We start from the raw sequence: 20,207 nt of genomic DNA on the forward strand, positions 1-20,207 counted from the left end.
ATTTTATATAGTGATTTCATTTTGAAATGCTACATATGTTCTGCTTTTTATCTGTATTCTTTCACTGTGATCAGGAGAGTTATTCTACATACCACAAAAGAAAAATGCACAGTGATGCAGGCAATTTAAAACTCCAAGTTGGAATTTTAGGACCCTCACTGAAAACTGCACTGAAACCCAATACAGATGTGTTAAATGAATTGCATTATTTTATTGCAATGTGTAATGGAGAAACTCATACAAACCTGTTGGACCTGCCCTCCGAGCACAGCTTGCCACAGGAATCACAAACACACCTCCTTGCCTTCCCTGAAACAAGACTCCAGTTTTGGAGTGTTGGACCAATCCCTCAGCACTCTTCAGCCCTGTGTTGTTACAGCAGTAAAACCAATGGTAGCTGTTACCCTTCCTCAGCATCTCACACCAATTAAAAATACACAGTAAACGAGTAATGCTTTTTTTTTCATTTTATTTGAGTAAAACCATGATTTACACATAAACACCACCAACCTTCTTGATTCAGCTTCATTTTTTTCATATGGAAGCTGTGAATATTGGAAATAAATTAGACTAACAAATAACTGTCTTAGACACAAGGAACTTCTATGCTACGTGATCTTCCACTGCATTTTAATACAAAGCTATAAAAATAAGACACTATTTGACAAATATATTAATTTGGTTGAAAAAACTATTGTTTAATTTAAGTTTTAAGTCATATAATAAATTATATGGCTTAGGCAGATTTTGCAAGAACTTAGAAGATACTATGAATACAAAATAATATCCTCTGATGTTCTGACTATGCTAATTCATAGTATTTCCCAGAAACTGGGTCAAAGTAGCAGTTCAGACATGGATCATACAAAAGAGTCAAAACTTCATCTTCTTCAGCACTGAGGTGATCTTCACCTGTGTGAAGTGGAGAAAGTAAGAATAAATCACTCTTATTCCCTCAAACAATAACATTGAAATATCTTTCTGACAGATGTGAGATTTTTTTTCTTTCAAATGTATAATCTTCTGACTTCTGAATTGTTGCCTTCAAGATAACGGCAATTCACATTTTTATTATATTTCTGAAGACTTGTACTTAACTGAGGTGAAAGGAGGTCAGCTGGACCTGGCTTAGCAACTGGACTTTTCAAAGTCCAATGGAGCAGAAGTACCTTTACTAATAGTGGATCAAAGTATCCATAAGTGGCTATTTTCCTCAATAGCCTTAGTAATTTTTTAGCTTGAACAAAGACAGTCAGTGCATACTCAAGGCCTGTAAGAATGAAAGAATTTGAATGTCTGGTATCCAATATGTCACCTAAATATCCAGGATAGGTAATTCTGTGCAACAGATCTTTCAATATCAGAGAGGAAAAAAAATTCTTCCAGATAATAACAATTTTAAATCTAGATTGTCTAAAGTTACATAAAATGCAAGAAAGTTTTCATGTAACAGAAATGATTCTTTAGTCTAAAATACACTGATAAAGTCCTACAGGCTTTTCTTACAGATGCTGTATATATTATACCTTCTTTTCTGAACCTGTGTGTCTTTCATATAAGCTAAATTTAAGTCATATGATCTCCAGCTTTTTGACAGGGGATAATTCACAGTTGAATGCAATCTGTATCTTGAATTTCATCATAAATGTTTATCCCATACTCAGTCTGCTAATACTGAGTGCTTTGTATGCCCTAAAGCTCCATGATAAGTAATGGCCTGTTATGCAAATGGCAATGGTTTCACAACTCTCAGTCCATTTACAGCCAGGATCACACAGCAATATATAGGTTACATTATCTGGAGACCAGAAAGTAGGTTGGTGCATTTGATGCATACAGAAGTGTGCACTTCATCCTTTTAGAAGAGATTTCAGTTTTGTTTCCTCACTAGCATGTAATACCACCAGAAAGAAACTGTCTTTCACTCTAAACAAAGATAAAAAGGTAAAGCTAAATTGTTTCCCTCCCTGCTGTGGATGCTTCATCAGGCCTAGGAAACTAAATGAGGTTAACTGGGATATTTTATTTGGACAGCTCTTGGGAAAAGTGATGCAGTGCAGAAAGAAGGTGAAGAACTGAATGTCTTTTTCTCCATTTCAGATCACAGTACACAAGCAAATTGTGTTCATGCCTCACTCCCTCACATAGCCTTACAATTTCACCTGAAACCATGCTGTTATTTCCCATTGCATTCTTCCTTTTATTATTTTGCTTTTCAGTGCCTATGCATCGCTTCAAAATTATTCTCTTTTCTCCCCTAAGCTTAAATGTCCCTCCTTCTTTATCCTGGAACTGGCCATGCAATATACTCCCTGGTTTGAGTTAGAAATAAGAAATTCTTCAGACCCGTCCGTGGTATACCTCTTTCCCCGTGTGCCTTGAATTCATACCAAATCAAAATCATATTGCATCCAGGACTAGCTGGATTTATACCTTTATATCAATAATTCCCTGCATGTATTTTCAGGTGACCAAAAGGAGAACTTAGTTTTCTAGATCTATCTTGTTTTTAAAGTCAGGTGTCTTTGTTTTTGTAGCTCGCAAGACCCCCAAATGCATTATAAGGCATTTCTAGGTGTTGCAACGAATTTCCAATGGCAGCATGGAGTATTCAGTTCTGAGCAGGCATATGAAAACCTCACCTCTAAATAGAAGTACTATTTAAATTAAGTGATATTCTTCTAAAAGATTCCAATAGTATGTAATGGTTGTTGTAGAAGGTGTCTTTATTTTTTCAAGTTGTACTTTCTGGGCAACCTGACCATATATAGGAAAGAGATGCTTGCAGCCAAATTAACTGATCAACAGGTCACTTTCAAAGAAAATTTCCATTGTTGTTCATGTTGCCACCACACACACTTTTGGGGCTGAAGCTGCTCAGAATTTCATGAAAAAAACCTCTTGGCAGTTTAATTTGCATCTCATGGTGAAAGCAAAATCAAAGCTTTTGTTCTTAAATCACTGAAAAATTCAACGGTACTTTAGGTGAGAAAATAGCTTGATTTTAAATGAAAACTGAGGTCCGTGAAATACATTGCAGAGGGATGAGTGTTTTTTTGTTTAGCTGAAAGAAGAGTGAAGGCAGCTAGTACCTGTAAATACCTGTTATATTAAATGAAATGCTGTCCCACTGAAATCAGGGGAGCTATTGTTTTTCTGGAAAAGGACTTGATCAAGATGTCTAAACCCAGATTACAAAGAACAGGGCAGGCATGTGGCAGCTTCTTCTGAACTCCGAAATGCATGTACAAATAACTGTGTTGTTATTTGGATTATGTCAACAGTTTTTACATAATCACCACAGGCTGGAGAACTAAAATAAATTGTTTCCTTTTTCACAGAAATATATTTTTATCATATTCTAGGTTTTAATATTAGAAAACATCTTGTAGGAAATCTCACTTTCAGATACATGGATCATATTCTGACGCTGATGGAAGTAAAGTGCACTGGATCAGCTGTCAGCAGATGGTGTGGTGGAAAGAACACTGCTGATATTTTCTTCAAGATGATCCTTGAACATTGAACTACAGAGCTCAAATCTATCCTGCAATTATGTACTGCAGGGTTACCATATGAATACTGTCAGCAGCTGTGGCCCAAAAAAGAAGACTGTGTGGTTCCTAGAGTTTTTATAACCTTATCCATTGGTCTTAAGACCAAGATACCATAAAGTAAGTACCAGAGCATTTATAGCTCTGTCACTGTCACTTAATGTGGAGATTTTCTTGTTATGTCAAGATAAACAAAACTGTCTAGACCTCAGAAACATCAGTGTGTAATAATGGAAAAATCTATGGAAATTTATAATATTTATGAGTTTAATTTTTCCTCTTATTGGGAAACCTGTTGAATAGAAGATTACTTCTCATTGCATCTCACCATTTAACTAATGGATGGTGCAAATGTTAAGAAAGGAATTACAGAATGAAATGCTTTCTTACAAAGGAATCACCTTTTCCCCCAAAGTTAAGCATCAACTTAAAGATTTTTTTAAAATATAAGAATTGAAAAATCTTTATTAATTTACAAATGCTATACTATTTTTTAAAGGATACTTTTAGATTCCTAGCAGGAATACATTATGACTCATTGCAGATTTTCAAAGCTGATTATATGCTTTTGTTATCCTGTGATACTTGGAACACTGGAAAACTGCACAGACAGTAAATAATCTTGGGACATTTTCCAACATAAGTAAAAAGTAATTTTCTAATGGGATAAAAAAATCAAAAAAGGGTGAGGCTAAGCAGGGCAGCAGAATTTTCTGGAATGGATTTGAGCATTCAGTTTGTTGTTCAGATCTGGTATATAACTGTCAGTAATGAACCAGCTCTTTTGCCACACAAGTAACTGACCTTGAGTGAAGTGAATAAGGAAAAAAGGTTTCTCCCAAAGTCCTCCATATATATCACAGGACACAATTTATTTAGCACCTCTTTCAAAAATGATACTCCAAACCATCTAGTTACCATTGTCCATCAGGATTTTTTTTTAAACCAAGGTATCTAGGAAAATACCCCCTAACGTTTTATGGGGAGATTTAATCTGATAGGCCTTTATCACAAAGCACTGCAGCTTCTCTGCTACTTCCATAGAGAGGGGTGACCAGTAGTTCAGAAAAAATCCAAACTGTCCTGTTTGGGGAGGGAAGGTCATGGAATGACTTTGTTGTTCTCTCTTATTTCTTGGAGAAATGATAGCTTCACTACAGTGGGGTTTTTTGAGTACCTGGAGATAGAAAAGTTCCTGTATGAAGTTATCAAAATTACAAACATCCTACATATACATGAGTCAGAATTTGACTGAATGAAGGTACAAAAATAAAAAGCCAAAATAAAAAGCTACGGTATACAGAAAAATTATCTTCTCCAAATGTGCAATCACAGACACATGATGTAAAAAAATTCAGCTTAAAGAAAAATGAGTTTAGGAACAATTCACAAAACAGTTTGGGAATTCTAGTGTGGATAAGAAGAGAAACACTAATTCCCAAATATACTTATTTTTTAAAGCTTTTAAAAGATAATAACACAATTAAAATTTTTACAAAAATTATAGGTTTACTGCAACAAGCCTTGGATTTCGTAATACTAATGAAAAATGTTCTCTGGGACATTTCATGAATTTTTATCCAATGTGCCTACAGCTCAAGGATGACTGTTCAATTCTGTTTGGCTTATTTAGGACCCTTAACACAACGTATTACTTGATTCTTCAAACCAAGGTCCCTTCCTGACAGAAAAATTGTATTTTGCTGTCACAAACAATTACAAGTCTACGTCTATGAAAATGTTCCCAATTTGAGGGGCATAATTTATTGTAGACAGTAAATCACTGAGATGTCTTTACCCCTTGGACAGCCAGGATACAGGGGTCAGATTTATGAGAGCTCCCAGTGAATTCCTGAGACCTGAAGAAAAATGTAAATTTCTATCCTGAAAGTGTCCATGGCCACACTGGACGTGGCCTTGAGCAGCCTGGTTGAGGGGAAGGTGTCCCTGTCCATGGCAGGGAGTTTGGTACTGGACTCCAAGGTCCCTTTCAGCCCAAACCATTTTATGAGACTCTTATGATGATGATTCTTCTACCCTGTTTCCTAAGATAACTGATAAGAAAAAAGGGCATTTGAGGAAAACAAGGTATTTTCTTTATTCTATTGTTGACTTTACAGTTTCAGTTAAGGTCTTTACCATTCTCTAAGCAAACACCATTAATAAGCAAAAGCCTGTAACTCTGGTGACAACAGTCCTCAGGAAATCACACTAAGATTTCATTTAAAACTAAATCTGCAATTTTTCTTCACAAGAGAAGTATCTCTTATGCAAGTATAATCATGCCTCTGAATAAGAATGTTTAGTCTTTGTGTTCTTTCTTATGTAGGTTTGCCATCCCCGTTAACATAAATTCCTTATTTTTAACAAATCAGATGCATTTTTATGAGTTAATCTGTATAGAGCCAGAACATCAGGAAACAGCAACTGCACGTTATTCTTCCAGCAAAGGCAAATAATACTCCATGGAAAACTCTGCTACCTTGAGCTGAGATTAATAAACAAGGGAACAGGAAACCAGAGAGTCGCAGGATAGAAAACTATGAGAAGGCAGTACCAGCACTACAGAAAGAACATTTACAAGTGTCTTTCTACCCAGCTTCTTTTCATTGTCTTCATAAATTCCTACCTGGAGTTCTCTGTTTTGTTGAAGATTTAGTGTTCTCTTCTAGTTGTTGGCTTCCAGGAATGATAGGTGGACTGAACACATTTAACCAGTTCCTGAAAAATACAAAACAAAATATCATTTATAAAAATACCATTTGTGTTCCTATTTTTTTTCTAATTCTTTTAATTATTTTAAAAGATCTAAAGATATTGCAAGTTGTCAAGTGTTCTGAAACAAAATCAAGCTGAATTTTATTATTATAAAAGTAAATTTTACAGTTAATATAATTATTAAATGTTAAGGCTTTCTTCCTTCTTTAGCCTTTTCACCTGTTCTGTTCACATTAAATCTGTGGTTTAAGTCAGGTTTGCTTTTCAGATTTTAGCTGGTGTGGCTGTCTCAGCACAGGGTGTACAGGTGTGATCCATAACACATAGAGCTATCCTTTGAAAGACTATAGGACCCATCAGAGACTTTTTCTGAGGAATAAAGCCTTGGAATGAACAACCTGTGGGAGTCAATTTGATTAAAAATCCTTACCCCCTCTAGAGAAAGAGGCTTAAAGACAATCACAAGGTGTGTTTGTGTTTGGTTTAGTTACCACTGACTTGGCAGTGCTTGGTGCTCGTGCAATAGGGTGACACAGAACTGTGGTGTAACATTCCCTGTCTGGATGGGTGGTGAGTTAGAGATGAACTTCAACAGGAAATGGATGTCATGAACAGTTTTCTGAAGAGGAAACACTGAATTGAGTCTGAATGCTGTTCAAATGGAGGAAAAAACATTCTTAGGCAAATACATTATAAAGAAATCTTTATGTGCATTTCCTATTGTTATAAAATCTTGTATGTAGTAGATAAACATTTGTTATTGAACATAACATGATTCTACCTACTGGCAAGACAATATGGAGGACTCTCATCACAGGTGTCCTGTATCTATTTTACTTCTGTAAAGGAAAAGATTTTGATGGGACCTTCATCATAGAGGAGAGAGCACTTGCTTCTATTCATGGACAAATTATGTCTCTCCCAGACACTAGTGTCATAACTTCGAAAAATTATTTTCATGCTATCATAGATTCACACAAAGGTCAATGTTCCTTTCACACACCCCACTTTATGAAACACTGCCTTTGATTGTTACAGCTCAGAGAAAGGAAAGCAGAACAGCTGTTTTTATTGTTACTGTTGTCATGGTTTTTTATTGCAAACTACAATGCAGTGACAAAGTCACTCATATTATACTATCTATCAGAGAAAGATAACCCTGGAAGGACACATCTGTGTCACAAAGACATTCTTTGTTCAGGTGACCACATCTTGTAATTCTTCTCACATATGAAATTAATCTCTGCCACTGTGCATAGCTGATGTTTCCTTAAGTTCCCATCTCTCCTCTCCAGCAGTAAAGAGCTGAAACATATTAAAGCTTCCATATAATCATTAACTAGACTGAAAAACTCCAAGTCAACTTGAACACAGAATTTGAGGGACCTCAATGAATCACCTCATTTTGATAGAACCAGATCCAACATTTTTGACCAACCTGTTTCACTGCAAGGCAAGAGGTATGGAAGGGGATAAATTCCCAAATGTTTGCTTCATGCTGATGGGAGCAGTGCAGCTCTGAAGAGTAAATTAAACTTGGTTTGGGATTGATTCAACTTTCGTCTGGCTGTTCCAACAGCTGGCACAGAAGCATTATGCATGTGAACTTTTGCCAGAGCTGTAGAGGTAACTTCAGCATCCATGGCTTTGTCTAAAAGGGATTGATTTTTCCAAAGCTCGGCAGATTTCTTAACATTCGAGACTGTCTCAACTTGATTGCCCAACACCGAGGAAATAGGTAATACAGTTCAATTTTCTGTAAAACCTTCATGATCTCATGTACAAGTTGCATCTGTCAGGGAAATCTGGCAAGGCTCAGTCATCTGGTACAATTGCTAAAATATGCTGACTGCTTTTTGTTTAGTTTTTCTGCTACTTCTGGACTTGTTATTGATTCTACATCATCTTCTGTTGGCATGTGTGCATAATCTGGGTTGAATCTGGGAACAACCACCTATCTGTTTGCAGTCAAAATGGAAAAAACTAATTTTCCGCCCCAGGAAACAGAACTGTTGGTGTAGAAATCCAGCAAGTAGTATGGCAGACTTAAAGGAAGAGATATTGAATTTTCCATCATGTCAAAACGTAAAAAACATACTTTAAAATTTTCTTACAGTGTCACATTATTTTCACATATATGACCAACTTCACAGCCAATCCTTCTCTTCTGCTGTTCAGCAAAGGCCTATGGGAGTTGGTACAACCAATCCACACAGCCATCTGCTTGCCTAGACTTCTCATTATTAGCTATCTGTTATTGTCACCATATATCTGCATTCCCTGAATGCAGCCAAAGGCTCTTTGTCTACACCAAAGTTCCAGAAGATTTTAGGAATAACAGTCAAATGCAACCTGATACCTTGTAGCTTGGCTACATTTTCCATTCCTATCCCTCGCATGTGCGGTTTGATCTGCCTGAAAATCAGCCACCATAATCATGAGAATCTGACCAACCTCACAGGATATGGGCTGACAGCACAAAGCACCTGCACCAACCTGATTCTCTACAATTGCACTGAAACACAAAGTCAGCAAAGGCAAAGGTGATTTCTCAGAGAAACTGCATCAAATTTAGGGAAGGGAAGGAAGTACTGTGAGGGCTAATCTACACCTCTGCTTCCCAAACTACCTTTCCTTCCACATTCACTACAGCTTTTGCAAAAGGAAGCAATTTTTGAGAGCCAGAGAAGAACTAGAATATTTCTGCTGGGACAACTGCTGAAACCAAAGTGCAAGGAGCAAGACAGTGCTCACTTCTAAAGAGAATTATCTCAGTCTGACCAAGACTCTCTCATGACCAAGAAAAAGAACCAGTTTTGCTATTCAAACCCCTCCCACCAAAACACATAATCAAAACATTACAGTATTAGGGTTTCATTGTTGACTTAGTATTACTTTCAAGGATAAAACATTTCATACAATGTATACAAAAAACTGCTTTACTACTTCTGTAGGTTAGTTAGCAAAGTCTAAATTAACCTTCTAAAATCTTGAAGAGAAATTTAAAAAAAAGCTCATGAGTGCTGAAATCTTCTTGGTTAAATTACACTAAAGATTAAGTGCTGGCAGTTGATGGATAAACTTCTGAGGAGTGGGTTTACAGCAGGAATTCTGACAGATGCTGCAGCTGAGCAGTCACACCAAACTTTCCACAGTAAAATCTGCAGTTGCTTTAGGAAGCAACTAAAGCGTGTGTGTGTGTGTGTGTGTGTGTGTGTGTGTATGCGTGGGACAGAGGCTTTCAGTGAATTTTAAAAAAGCATCCTGAAAAATGTCTTAGACCTTGACAAAAGGTCAAGGACTAGCATGGAGACAACTGGCTATAGTCTGAGAAACACAGAAACTGGTCCTGTTTATTCTGGTTTTATTCTCAGTGAATAAGGAATATAAATTTTTTTATTAAAGAAGCTAGTTTATCTCATTAAAACAGAAAAGCTAATCGTACATTCTGACTAATTAAAACCACTCTATTTATGCTATCAATGCCTCCAGCTGTAATCAATACAATCAATGTGCAATAAACCATCTAGAGCTTCCTGACAACGGTGTGGAATGCCAAATATTGTCTTTTGACATTGTGAGCTGTATTGTAGGAAGGCTCAGAATAGGTTCCACACACACTCAACAGTATCATGTAGCTTTAGTACTTGCACCAAAATCCTTCATTATTCTGAAAGCTACCTCCGTACCAAAATAAAATGCAAATGTTATATAATCTTGTTACATTTTAAAAAAATATTACTTAAAAATTCTTTAAAAATACTTTCAGATAATAGTGGTCATATAGTGAAATGTCACATGACAGCTGAACTGTGATGGAAAGCAAGAGAATCTTTTGGACTTGTGAACATAATTTTCAGTTTTATGACACTATGTTAAATTTTGCAGAAAAAAGGCCTCCATCAGCAAAGTCTGTTGAGAAAATTAGTGATGCTTTATTAAGTAGCACTTCTCAATGACAATGTATTAAAATTATTACTGTCAACAGAAATCCTTAGTATCAGAAGTTTTTTTCACTGAAATCTTAATGAACACCTTTGATACTTTGATTTTTTCACAGATACTTTTGCAGACTGGGAGACTGAGAAAATGTCAAATCGCTTAGTATAAAGATTTTTAATATTGCACCGTCTTGAGATAGCATACTTTATTGCATTTCTTTTGGATCACATTTAATTTGTATTACTTAAATCAACGGGATCATTTAATCCACTTTATTAAAAAAATTAAAATGCTTCAAAGTTTTAGTATGGTTTTGTCCAACAATCTATACCAAAATTAAAAGGAATATTTGTTCAGCCTTCTAGTATACTGCAAAAGTGCAAGGCAAGGGCTCCATTATATCAAATCAGGGAATGAAAAACCAGCATTAGTTTTGTATCATTGTGAACACATCAGATTGACAGTCTATTCAGCACCTGAAGGGTACAATCACTAAAACCACAAAAGATTGTACTTAACTGCATCTACTTAGTGAATTTTTATGAACTCGAGAGAAGAATGTAATTGTGCCTGGGTGAAGTAAGAGAAGCACATTTGCTGAACTGTGTTTTTACAGTGGGGTTATTTGACTAACTGTGGAGGGCCAGAAAATGTCAATGTGTGAATCAACTGTAAGAATTTAAAAAGAAGAAGAAGAAGAAGAAGAAGAAGAAGAAGAAGAAGAAGAAGAAGAAGAAGAAGAAGAAGAAGAAAAAAAGGACCAATTCCTGACATCTTGTGTAGCTATCAACTTAAATCCCAGTGCATACTTCTTCTGTATTAGCAATATTTAATATCATGTGAAGCAAATCCTGCTGCAAATGCTGAAAGTGCATAAGTGATATCTTACCATGGTGCACTGAATGCAGAGTGCCAGCTCCCATCTAAAGTATGGTCCAGTTCCGCTAAGACAGACTTAATTTCCTCCTGTTTTTAATTTTAATTATATTTATTTAAGAAAGTTTAGTAGAGACTATCTCAGTTCTTAGATAAATTAATAAAAAGTCACCTGGCTTTGTAAGACCCCTCATGTATTCCCTGATCCAATTTTGTTTGGAGCATGAGTTGCTGGTTATGTTCCTCTAGATTAAAAGATGTGAATTTTCAATTATTTCCATATCTCATCAGGTTCAGGCACATGTGTAACCTCATTAACTTAAGCCAGATTACCTACGCACACCTATTTAGTTTCTGCTTTGTCACATGTTAATCCTTTATGCATAATGGGAGGTTCGGGTTTATTTTTTAATGGAAGTACCTCCATAGAAATAAATTCTTCAGTAATAGCTTCAGTAGTGAAGCAAGAACTTTTGTAGGCTATCATTTATGATGTTTGTTTGATGTATGTACAAAATGCAATTATTATTTGAAAACATGTTGAAAATAATTTCATGTCCTGCTACTTCATATGACTGTAATAATTATGAAATCACCTGAACTTTAAGCTGTCCATTATTGTATTTAAAATTTGTATTTAAACAATTCGAGTTCTTGACAATTTCTAAGTTTTTCATAAAAATACCACAAACTAAGGCAAAATCAGTATTAATTTATACATCAATAACTCTTCAGTGCTACTCAGTTCCAGGAGGGGAAACCAGCATTTTTTAAGTGAAAAACTGAGTGAGTTCACAGAAGCAGAAGATATACTACCAAAAGAATACACAGTATACTTATACATAACAATCAAGGATTTTTGCATGCATATTTTAACAAAAATCTTGAAAAATAACATAAATATATATCTTCCTATGACTTTGCATGAATTGAAAGTTCTATTTTGAAAAGTGTTTAAGGGCAATCTGGAAATACATTGATGATTTGAAAAAAAAAGCAAGCCAGGAGCTAAAATTGTGTTATTTTCCTGGAGTGCTACTGTAGTTTCAAGATATCATTAAATCAGCACAAAGCAACACTTATCATTTCCTGCACATTTTTCACAGTGAGCTGCATTCTGACTATGAGTAATCTGTTAATCTGTTCTTTGCCTCACAATCCGTCAAAGTGACAGATTCATTCCATCCCTAATACATAATATCTTCATTTACTGTATGCCTTACTGGAACTTTCTTTTTTTCCTAGCATTAAGATTGAGAAAATCACAAGCCTATTTAGAAAATGCCTTTTCCCTTCCTCCAAACCACTTCAGCAAGTCCATTTTGCCAAACCCTGTACTTCTAACGGATGCAGGGACCTCCTTAAAACGAAATAATTTAATTGTCCATGAGATCATAAAAAGTACAAGTGCAACTCTGCAGGGAACACTTGAATCTGCTCTTGAAGTCTTAAATTTCTAAATGAACAAGCTTAGGGGTACTAGATTAGATTCCAGGATAACAAAGGAGATGTGAATCCTACTTAGTAAACAAGATATTTAGATAAGATTAGGTGCTACTACAGGTATGTACACTATAATCATGCTGACTGCTATATGCTGAAAATCTGACCTGTTAATGCTTTCCAGTTTTTCTTTCATTATCAAAGTTGAAATGGTAACTATGTGCAGGTTACTAAAACCATACACAGTCATCTATATCTAAAAATACAAATTACCTTGATTTGGAGGTTTAACAGCCAGTAAGTAATATATTTTGCTATTTGGTCGATGTTTTGTAGTTAAATACAAGAAATTGCTATCATAGCTTCTGTTAAATGGAAGGAACATTTAATTTGATTTACAGACTGAACTTTTAGATCATCACTATGTTCGCTTGCTGGCTAGATTATCGTCTTGATATTCACTAGCAATATAAATGGCACTAGTATAGAAAACTAGTGTTTTAACACCTTATATAAGTAAAGTACTACCTCTTTATTCCTTGATAGTTGTGATTCATTTATCAGAAGATCAGCCATATAAATTGGAAGTAATGAATTTGCAAAGGTGTGTCAAAATTCCTTTGTGTTAATCTAACCTAAGCAAGTAAATTCTAGTCATTACATTAGATACTCACTGATCAGTGAATCAAATGAATTTGCACATTTAATGAAGTGTCTGTTAGGTAGGATGAACTTATTTTTTTGCATTTTTTTAACAATTAAATAAAATTTTAAAAATAAATTATATTTTACTGTTCTACCAGTTCAGGAAGCACCTGAATCTAGTGACTAAGGGATCTTGTTGCAATCAAATTCCTTTTTCCATAACCAGCCACCAATGGCATCTGACTGTTCTGTACAGTTCCCAAGGCTTCAGAGTTTTCAGAAGATGGACTAAGACCTGAGGTCCTGGCTTGTGGCTGGACCAAAGCAACCTGTCATCCATAAATACTGGAGATGCCCTGGAAAAAGCCACATGGGTAAAGGGCCATAGCATCAGTTCAGCTGAGTATGGAAAGAGAGATTGCAGCAGTCTGGGAACAGGGATCTTGTCCTTTCAATCTGACTTATCTGAGAGGTAAAATCTTTTACTGCCTATTCTCCATCTTTACATTTAAACACAGCCTTTGTTTGAATGGCCCAGGAATATCCAGAAAAGTGTGCGACCAATAAAATTCTCATTAAGTCCTGAAGGTAAAAAAAAAAGAAAAGAAAAAACCCAATGAAAAACCAACCAACCAACCAACCAACCAACTGAAAAAAGAAAAAAACAAAAAAACAAAAAAAGAAAAGAAAAGATAGACTACCTCACATTGACATGGATGTAACAGCGTGTTTGAAAGTATTTGCCATGTTTTATATTTAAATCCTTAGTGCATATACTGCCATGTTTTCATGTTCTTAGATTCCCATACGAGGGAAAGCCATTTTTGGATTATTTTAACAAGCTTAACCATGTTAGCCACTGGGCTCTCCATAACCTTTGTGCAGCTAAGTTTTTTAGCAACATGATTAAAAAATGTAACCTGTTCAATTAAATGGTTCCTTTGCCATTTGCTTCTTTGGTCATTTTTTTTTTCATGCACATTATTGCCTGACAAATGCAGCAGAACTTCACTAATTCAGATTAAGAGCTGGGAGATCTACTGAAAATTGCTCTAATTTGTAGGTAAGTAACTGAACAAGTAAAATAAAAACCAAAGTACATTTTGTGATACATTGTTCTTGTTCACTTATTTTGACAACTGCTGTGTAATTTTATACTACTTAATAATATAATATTGTCTGCTTTGCAGAAGTAATGGTGTTGTATGATCTTATAATGAATCATAAGAATAAATATGCTTCTTTGTTTGAAAAGCTCAGTCTTTAAATGTGCTTCTTAACTAAGTTATTCTGCTATTCAAACCTTTGCATGGACATACAAAGGCCTCTTGGGCCTGAATTTCACACCCTGCATGAGGGAGAGGTTCTGGTTTAGTGCAAATAAATGTTATAGCTACAATCCCTCTTTTACGGCACCATTTCCTAGGTGAGTTTAATTTTACAGAATCTCTCAATGGTATAATAACACAGCACCAGCTATTGGAATGTTTAGTTTTCATCTGGGATGGATGAGAGTACTTGAATGGTAGTCTCAAAGCTGAAGATACTTTTAATATTTGAAAGTTTACAGCTGATGTGTTTTTATGCTGGAATCACTGATATTATGCAAATTTCAGATACCATGATACTGGCAATATATATGATAATGATATGTTCTAAAAAAAGACTTCTCTAGGAGAAAATTTCTAAGAAAGAGGAAGAAATAATTTATTCCCTAAGACCAATAGAATGGTCAGAAGGCAAAGAAAGAGGTGTTCATTATATTTACACATAATGTATATTTATAACTAACATACCTAAATTTTACTAGTTATCAAGTGTGAATATAATTAAAAGATACTTTTAGTTAAAGGTACATGTTTATGCATTTCATGATTCATTACCTGAAGTGCTGGGCATGCATATCATTACAAAAATAGGAAAATCACTTTTAAAAAAGTTATTGTCCTCCTCAAACACACCACTCTCCACATCAGTGAAACATTTTGTGGTGACAAATCTCCAATCTCCATTTACCATAAAAGGAATGAAAATGTTATTTACTTTTCTTTGGGTCGATTGTGTTGTTTAGTTTTTTGGTTTTTTTTTTTTTTGATTGTTGAGGAAAGTATAATGATGACATCCCAATCAATCTGACTTAACAAATGTAGGTTACAATGACAAGACAACCTGCTTATGTCAGCTCATACCAAGCCTGGATGAAGGGAGGTCAGTGGCTCCTAATCATTTGTCAGAGGCTGTGGGCCTTATCAGCTGATTTTAGATTGAAGAAACTGAAAAAGAAACATCTGGGTAAAACCTAATTGAAAATTTGGCCATGCACATTTGGCAAAGAATTATTTAAGTAAAATATACTGTTTGTGAAAGGATACTCAATTAAATGTTATGTTGAAATATTTGTACCCTACTTTAGTGCACTTTCTGGGGAGCAACTTTTTGAACAAGAGGAACAAATTTTATTTGGTAGTTTGGGAAGAGTCAAGTAGGATGCCAAGACAGGATCTAGAGAGGCAATGTTTATAAAGATAGGGTTTTTCTAGTAAGTTGAAACCTTTCTCTAAGGCAAAAAATCATCTTTTATCAGAAATAAATTTTCTGGAGAGCATCTGTAGAAGTTTATAAAAGTCTATTAATAAATTATGTTCAAGTGATCTTTTTCAGAGAGCAGCTCTGCATATCACAGTTCAGTATGGCTGAAATTCTAGAACACTCACTATCTTCCAGGATTTCCTTTAGTGAAACTTCCAAACCTTCTACAACACACAAATAGTTTGGAGGACAAAATCTTACTAAGGAGATTCTGGTTATATAGCAAAATGGAGTCCTTGCACTGGAGGAAGAAGCCACATAGATAGTCACAGGTCCCACTTTTCAGAGAAGAAAGCAATTCCTGAGTTCTGCCAGTAGCACATCAGCTGCGGGAATTGCACGGCCAGGGCCAGAACACTGCACATCACCTCACGCTTCTGGCTCTGCAGCCTCTGCACTCAGCTGTCTCCTTCCATTACCTGCTCCTCTGCCTTGCAGAGTAGCTCCAGGTGGGGTGATTTGTATCGCAGGAGCAATATTCTTGGCAGACTTACGACCTTTACCCAGCGGAACCAATGGACAGTGAGTCAAGCTGAGTCTTTATTGACTGAATTTCCATTACCTTCACAGGCTTTCTTTCCTGGCTTGTCCTTTTATCTTATTATGGACAGAACCTACATTTACTGGACAATAGCTTCCACATTGGTTTCCTTTCATTTCCCAGAAAATACTACACTTTTAAAAATTACTTGAGACCTGTTCTTTACCCCTCTTTACAACAAACTATTTGTTCATTCAGTAAATGCACCATGTAACTGTCTTTATACCATAGCATTTACACCCACACACCTAAAGGGGCTGAATTTCAAATATTCCATGTGTTCCCAACAATGCTATAGTAGGCTTACAAAGTTTTAGACATTTTCTAGTTCCTTATACAGGATTTGTTAACATTGCCTTTAAAAACAGTTTAGGAACTAAGCTATAGAATTACCATAATTCTATTTCTCCCTTATTTAGATACACATTCTCTGTGAAAAACATTACAGTTTTCCATAATAAATGAAAGGTGACGATGTGATTAATGGTATTCAAGTCACACCATCTCCAGTTTTTATATCATGATGCAAACTGACCTCATAATTTTGTCATCTTCTGTATTTACAGCCCAATAATGCTTTTCTGGCAGTTCACAAGGATTACTGAATTTACGAGGCACTTGCAAGTCAGGTATTTTATGAATACCACCTGCATTTCTCGAAAATCATTTCTAGGGAAATTTAAGTCCACTGTGTGTACTGGATTAAAATAGCATAAGAACTAAGTCATAAATTATACTATTTTGTTTTAAATTTTATTATACGGAAATACAAGTTTCCATTGTTGATCATATTAACTTGATATGATGAAACACTTTCTTTTTACAGATAATGGTGTTTATTTGTTTTTTCAGTATATAAAATGTACCAAGTACCAAATTGCTTTAGCACATGGATAAAAATAACTTAATAAAACATGACTTAACCAATATATGGGCAAAAAGAAGACAAACAATGTAGCTTGCACTAAAATATAGGCAGTTCTAATGTCACCAGAACTATAAAATCAACTTTGGAATTAAGAGTCCAAAGTTCTGTCTCAAGGTACCTCCTGTTGTACTCTGTGAACTGTAGTCAATTATCTTGGTCCACTTCATCCATTCAACAACTCATAAGGAGATGGTTCCTTAGACAACCATCACCCAAGGCAGAGAGATCTTCTAAACAAACATAAGTACCTTGATTTACATGTGAAAGGGAACAGGGATCCAGGATTATTCTTCAACTCCAGTATTATTTTGGAAATATATGGCTGTGTCTTGCAATAACTGATGCATCTGGGTGAACTTGCACAGAAAGTTTCAGATTGTTCACTTCATAAAAATCTAATCAGAAGATTTTGAATCCATAAAAATATGGATAGCAAGTGAGACAAGTGGCTGAAAACATCTGTGTGGGGAGAAACATATTATCCTGCACAATTGCCTGACAGTGAGCTGTCATAAAACATTTCAGACTGTTGGGTAAAATGTAAAGAAGTTGTAACTAAAATGTCCTCTCCTCCAATCCCTGCCCCCCAAACACATATATCATCCAGTTAAAACTTGGACACGCAACATCCACATTAATGGCACCAAGTGAAAGTGAAATAGGACTGCTTTTAAAAATTAGTACCTCTTGTTCAGGCAGTTAAAAAATTGACAAAATGATAGTAGGGTTTCACAGGTACAAAGCAGGTCTGAAACTGGATAATTACTCTTGATTATCTCAACAGTCTCAATGTGATTAATTTTCCTTAACCACCTTCTCCCTTGTCATCTCACCTTACATTAAAGTCACAGGGATTTTGTTGCTGATTCTAAACAAAACAGATCAAGCTAAAAACCTGACAGACAAAATATGCTGTAGACAGGATCCCTATGCTCTATCCCAGAGTGTTGTAACCCCCTTTCCTAACTGGGCTAGCTATTGAAAAGAACCCCTGTCTTAATAAGTAGCATTAAAATCTTTTGGAACAAATTGATTCCCTGACACCTACAGCCACATACAGAATTCTAGTTCTAAGCCTTCAAAGCAGAGAGGGAGAAAGAAATAGATGAGAGTGTATGTATGTGAGATGAGGACGATTTGCTGAATCACACATCAAAGCAGATGTAGGAGCAAGGCCTGTGTCAGATACTTTGAATACACAGTGGTACATCCAAAACATGCAGAATTTATTTCTGTGTTCCCAGACAGCTCAGACATACTGTAGACAAAGACTAAAACGAGCAATAAAGCCCTCTGAGAGGAGGCTGCAATTGAAAAGAGATTGAAGATTAAATCAAAGAGTGTCACATTTAATATTCAGAACACTCTAACTGAATCCTTACTGCCTGGGCTATAAATGGAATCTTACCGTGGGTTGGAATGAGAAAGTGGGCTCATTTCTTTCTGATAGTGATGCTCCTGACTGACAATGGGCTGTGGAAAACAAAAATAATAGATTGTTGAGAAGTATGCCAGAGACCTGGTATGAGCATATACATTTGCAGCTTCTGACATTAGAATTTTACAGTCTTTTTTCTTATCTGTGAAATAAAAAATGGATATTCTGGTCCTAACTGTATAAAAGTACAATTTTAAACATGATTCTTGTCTGGGTGGAAATACACATGAATTAAGAAGTCAATTGCACAATTATTTCTCTGCTGAAAGTGCTGGGACAGTCAGGAAACTTCAGAGATGGAGGGTGGTGAAGTCTTGTCTGACAGAAGAGTCTGGACTGAACATATGTACAAAGCATAAGGAAGGAACTCTTGGTAGGATCTGTGCAGAATGAACCATTTTTAAGAGTAGAAAACGCCAAGGGAGAGTAAGAGGGCTGACAGATCAGGTTAGAAGCAGCAAAAACAGTAATTTTAGCAGTCCCAAATGAAGGTTATTGAAGCACATGTGATTCTCCATGGCACTGCAGCTTTGAAGCCTGGATTAAGGTGTTCATGAATAGCTAACAGTGGACTATATGAAAATTCATACAAAATATGATAATTTCCCAGTCAAATCTTACCTACCCATTGTAAGTACATGCCCCAAAAGTTTCAAACTACATTTGGTTTATGGCATTAAAAAGAGTTATTTGCAAGAAAGATCAATATTCATAAACTTATATAAAAATTCAAGAATTCTAAAATCCACAAATACATTTTCTCCCAGAATACATGTAGTTCTACCAGAAGAGATTCTCCCTGCCATTATCACACAACTCAAAAGCAGTTCAAAAACAAATGATTGAAGGAAATGCAAAAGAAGTGAAAATGTAATTAACAATATGTAATTAACAATACTTGTACAATTTAGTACATTAAATGCTAAAATAATAAAAAATGTTATGAAATGAATTTTTTAGAACAAAAATCAAAATAAAAATGAGTATGTCCTCCTGGTTTCAGAAAATGGAAAGGGATGTTGTAAAATGTGTGTTCAGGATGAATGACATCCTAATAACTACCAAATATGACTCACTGCCTGCTGGTGGATAAGTGCAATTCTCAGGTGATAGCTAGTGGAAGATGAGGACAAGACAGAGAGAGAATTAGTCAGTCTGTGAACCAGAATATATGTCTAAATAATTTTTAGTCTCATTTCATAGTAAAGAATACTCTGCCTCAGTTTTGCAATTTGACTTGATGTGAACGGATCCCTCCAGGGGTTGTCAAACTGAGCTCACAGTTGGCATAATTCTCGGTTTAAATAACACTCCTCTTGTCTGTCAGACTTCAGTTCTGCCAGACCATTTTTGTGTTAAGTGGCTTCCCTTTCTGAACACTCACAAAGAAGGCCAGAAGACCTCCCACAAATTAGGTATGAACCCGGAACTGCTCTTTCAAATATTTTTCAGATCAAGACTTATGTGACTGAATTTATATTTAGGAAGTTGCTTGTGGAACAAGTAATCTTTCTTCTCTGAGACACGTCTTAG

General features: G+C 35.6%; 1 protein-coding gene across 1 annotated transcript in view; it reads right to left on the reverse strand.

The window, feature by feature from the left end:
* Positions 1 to 488: 488 nt before the first annotated feature.
* The window catches only part of CFAP20DC (CFAP20 domain containing), a 66,424-nt gene continuing 46,705 nt past the window's right edge, over positions 489 to 20,207 (reverse strand). The window contains exons 15-17 of the mRNA XM_066195599.1: positions 18,645 to 18,709; positions 6,184 to 6,275; positions 489 to 912 (exon numbers count right to left, since the gene is read on the reverse strand). Coding sequence (XP_066051696.1) covers positions 803 to 912; positions 6,184 to 6,275; positions 18,645 to 18,709 — 267 coding nt within the window. The 3' untranslated portion in view covers positions 489 to 802. The remainder of the gene's footprint in view (positions 913 to 6,183; positions 6,276 to 18,644; positions 18,710 to 20,207) is intronic.

Source organism: Chamaea fasciata, unplaced genomic scaffold (genome assembly GCF_029207755.1).
Source record: "Chamaea fasciata isolate MVZ Bird 193981 ecotype frontalis unplaced genomic scaffold, bChaFas1.0.hap1 SCAF_13, whole genome shotgun sequence".
Lineage (NCBI taxonomy): Eukaryota > Metazoa > Chordata > Aves > Passeriformes > Sylviidae > Chamaea > Chamaea fasciata.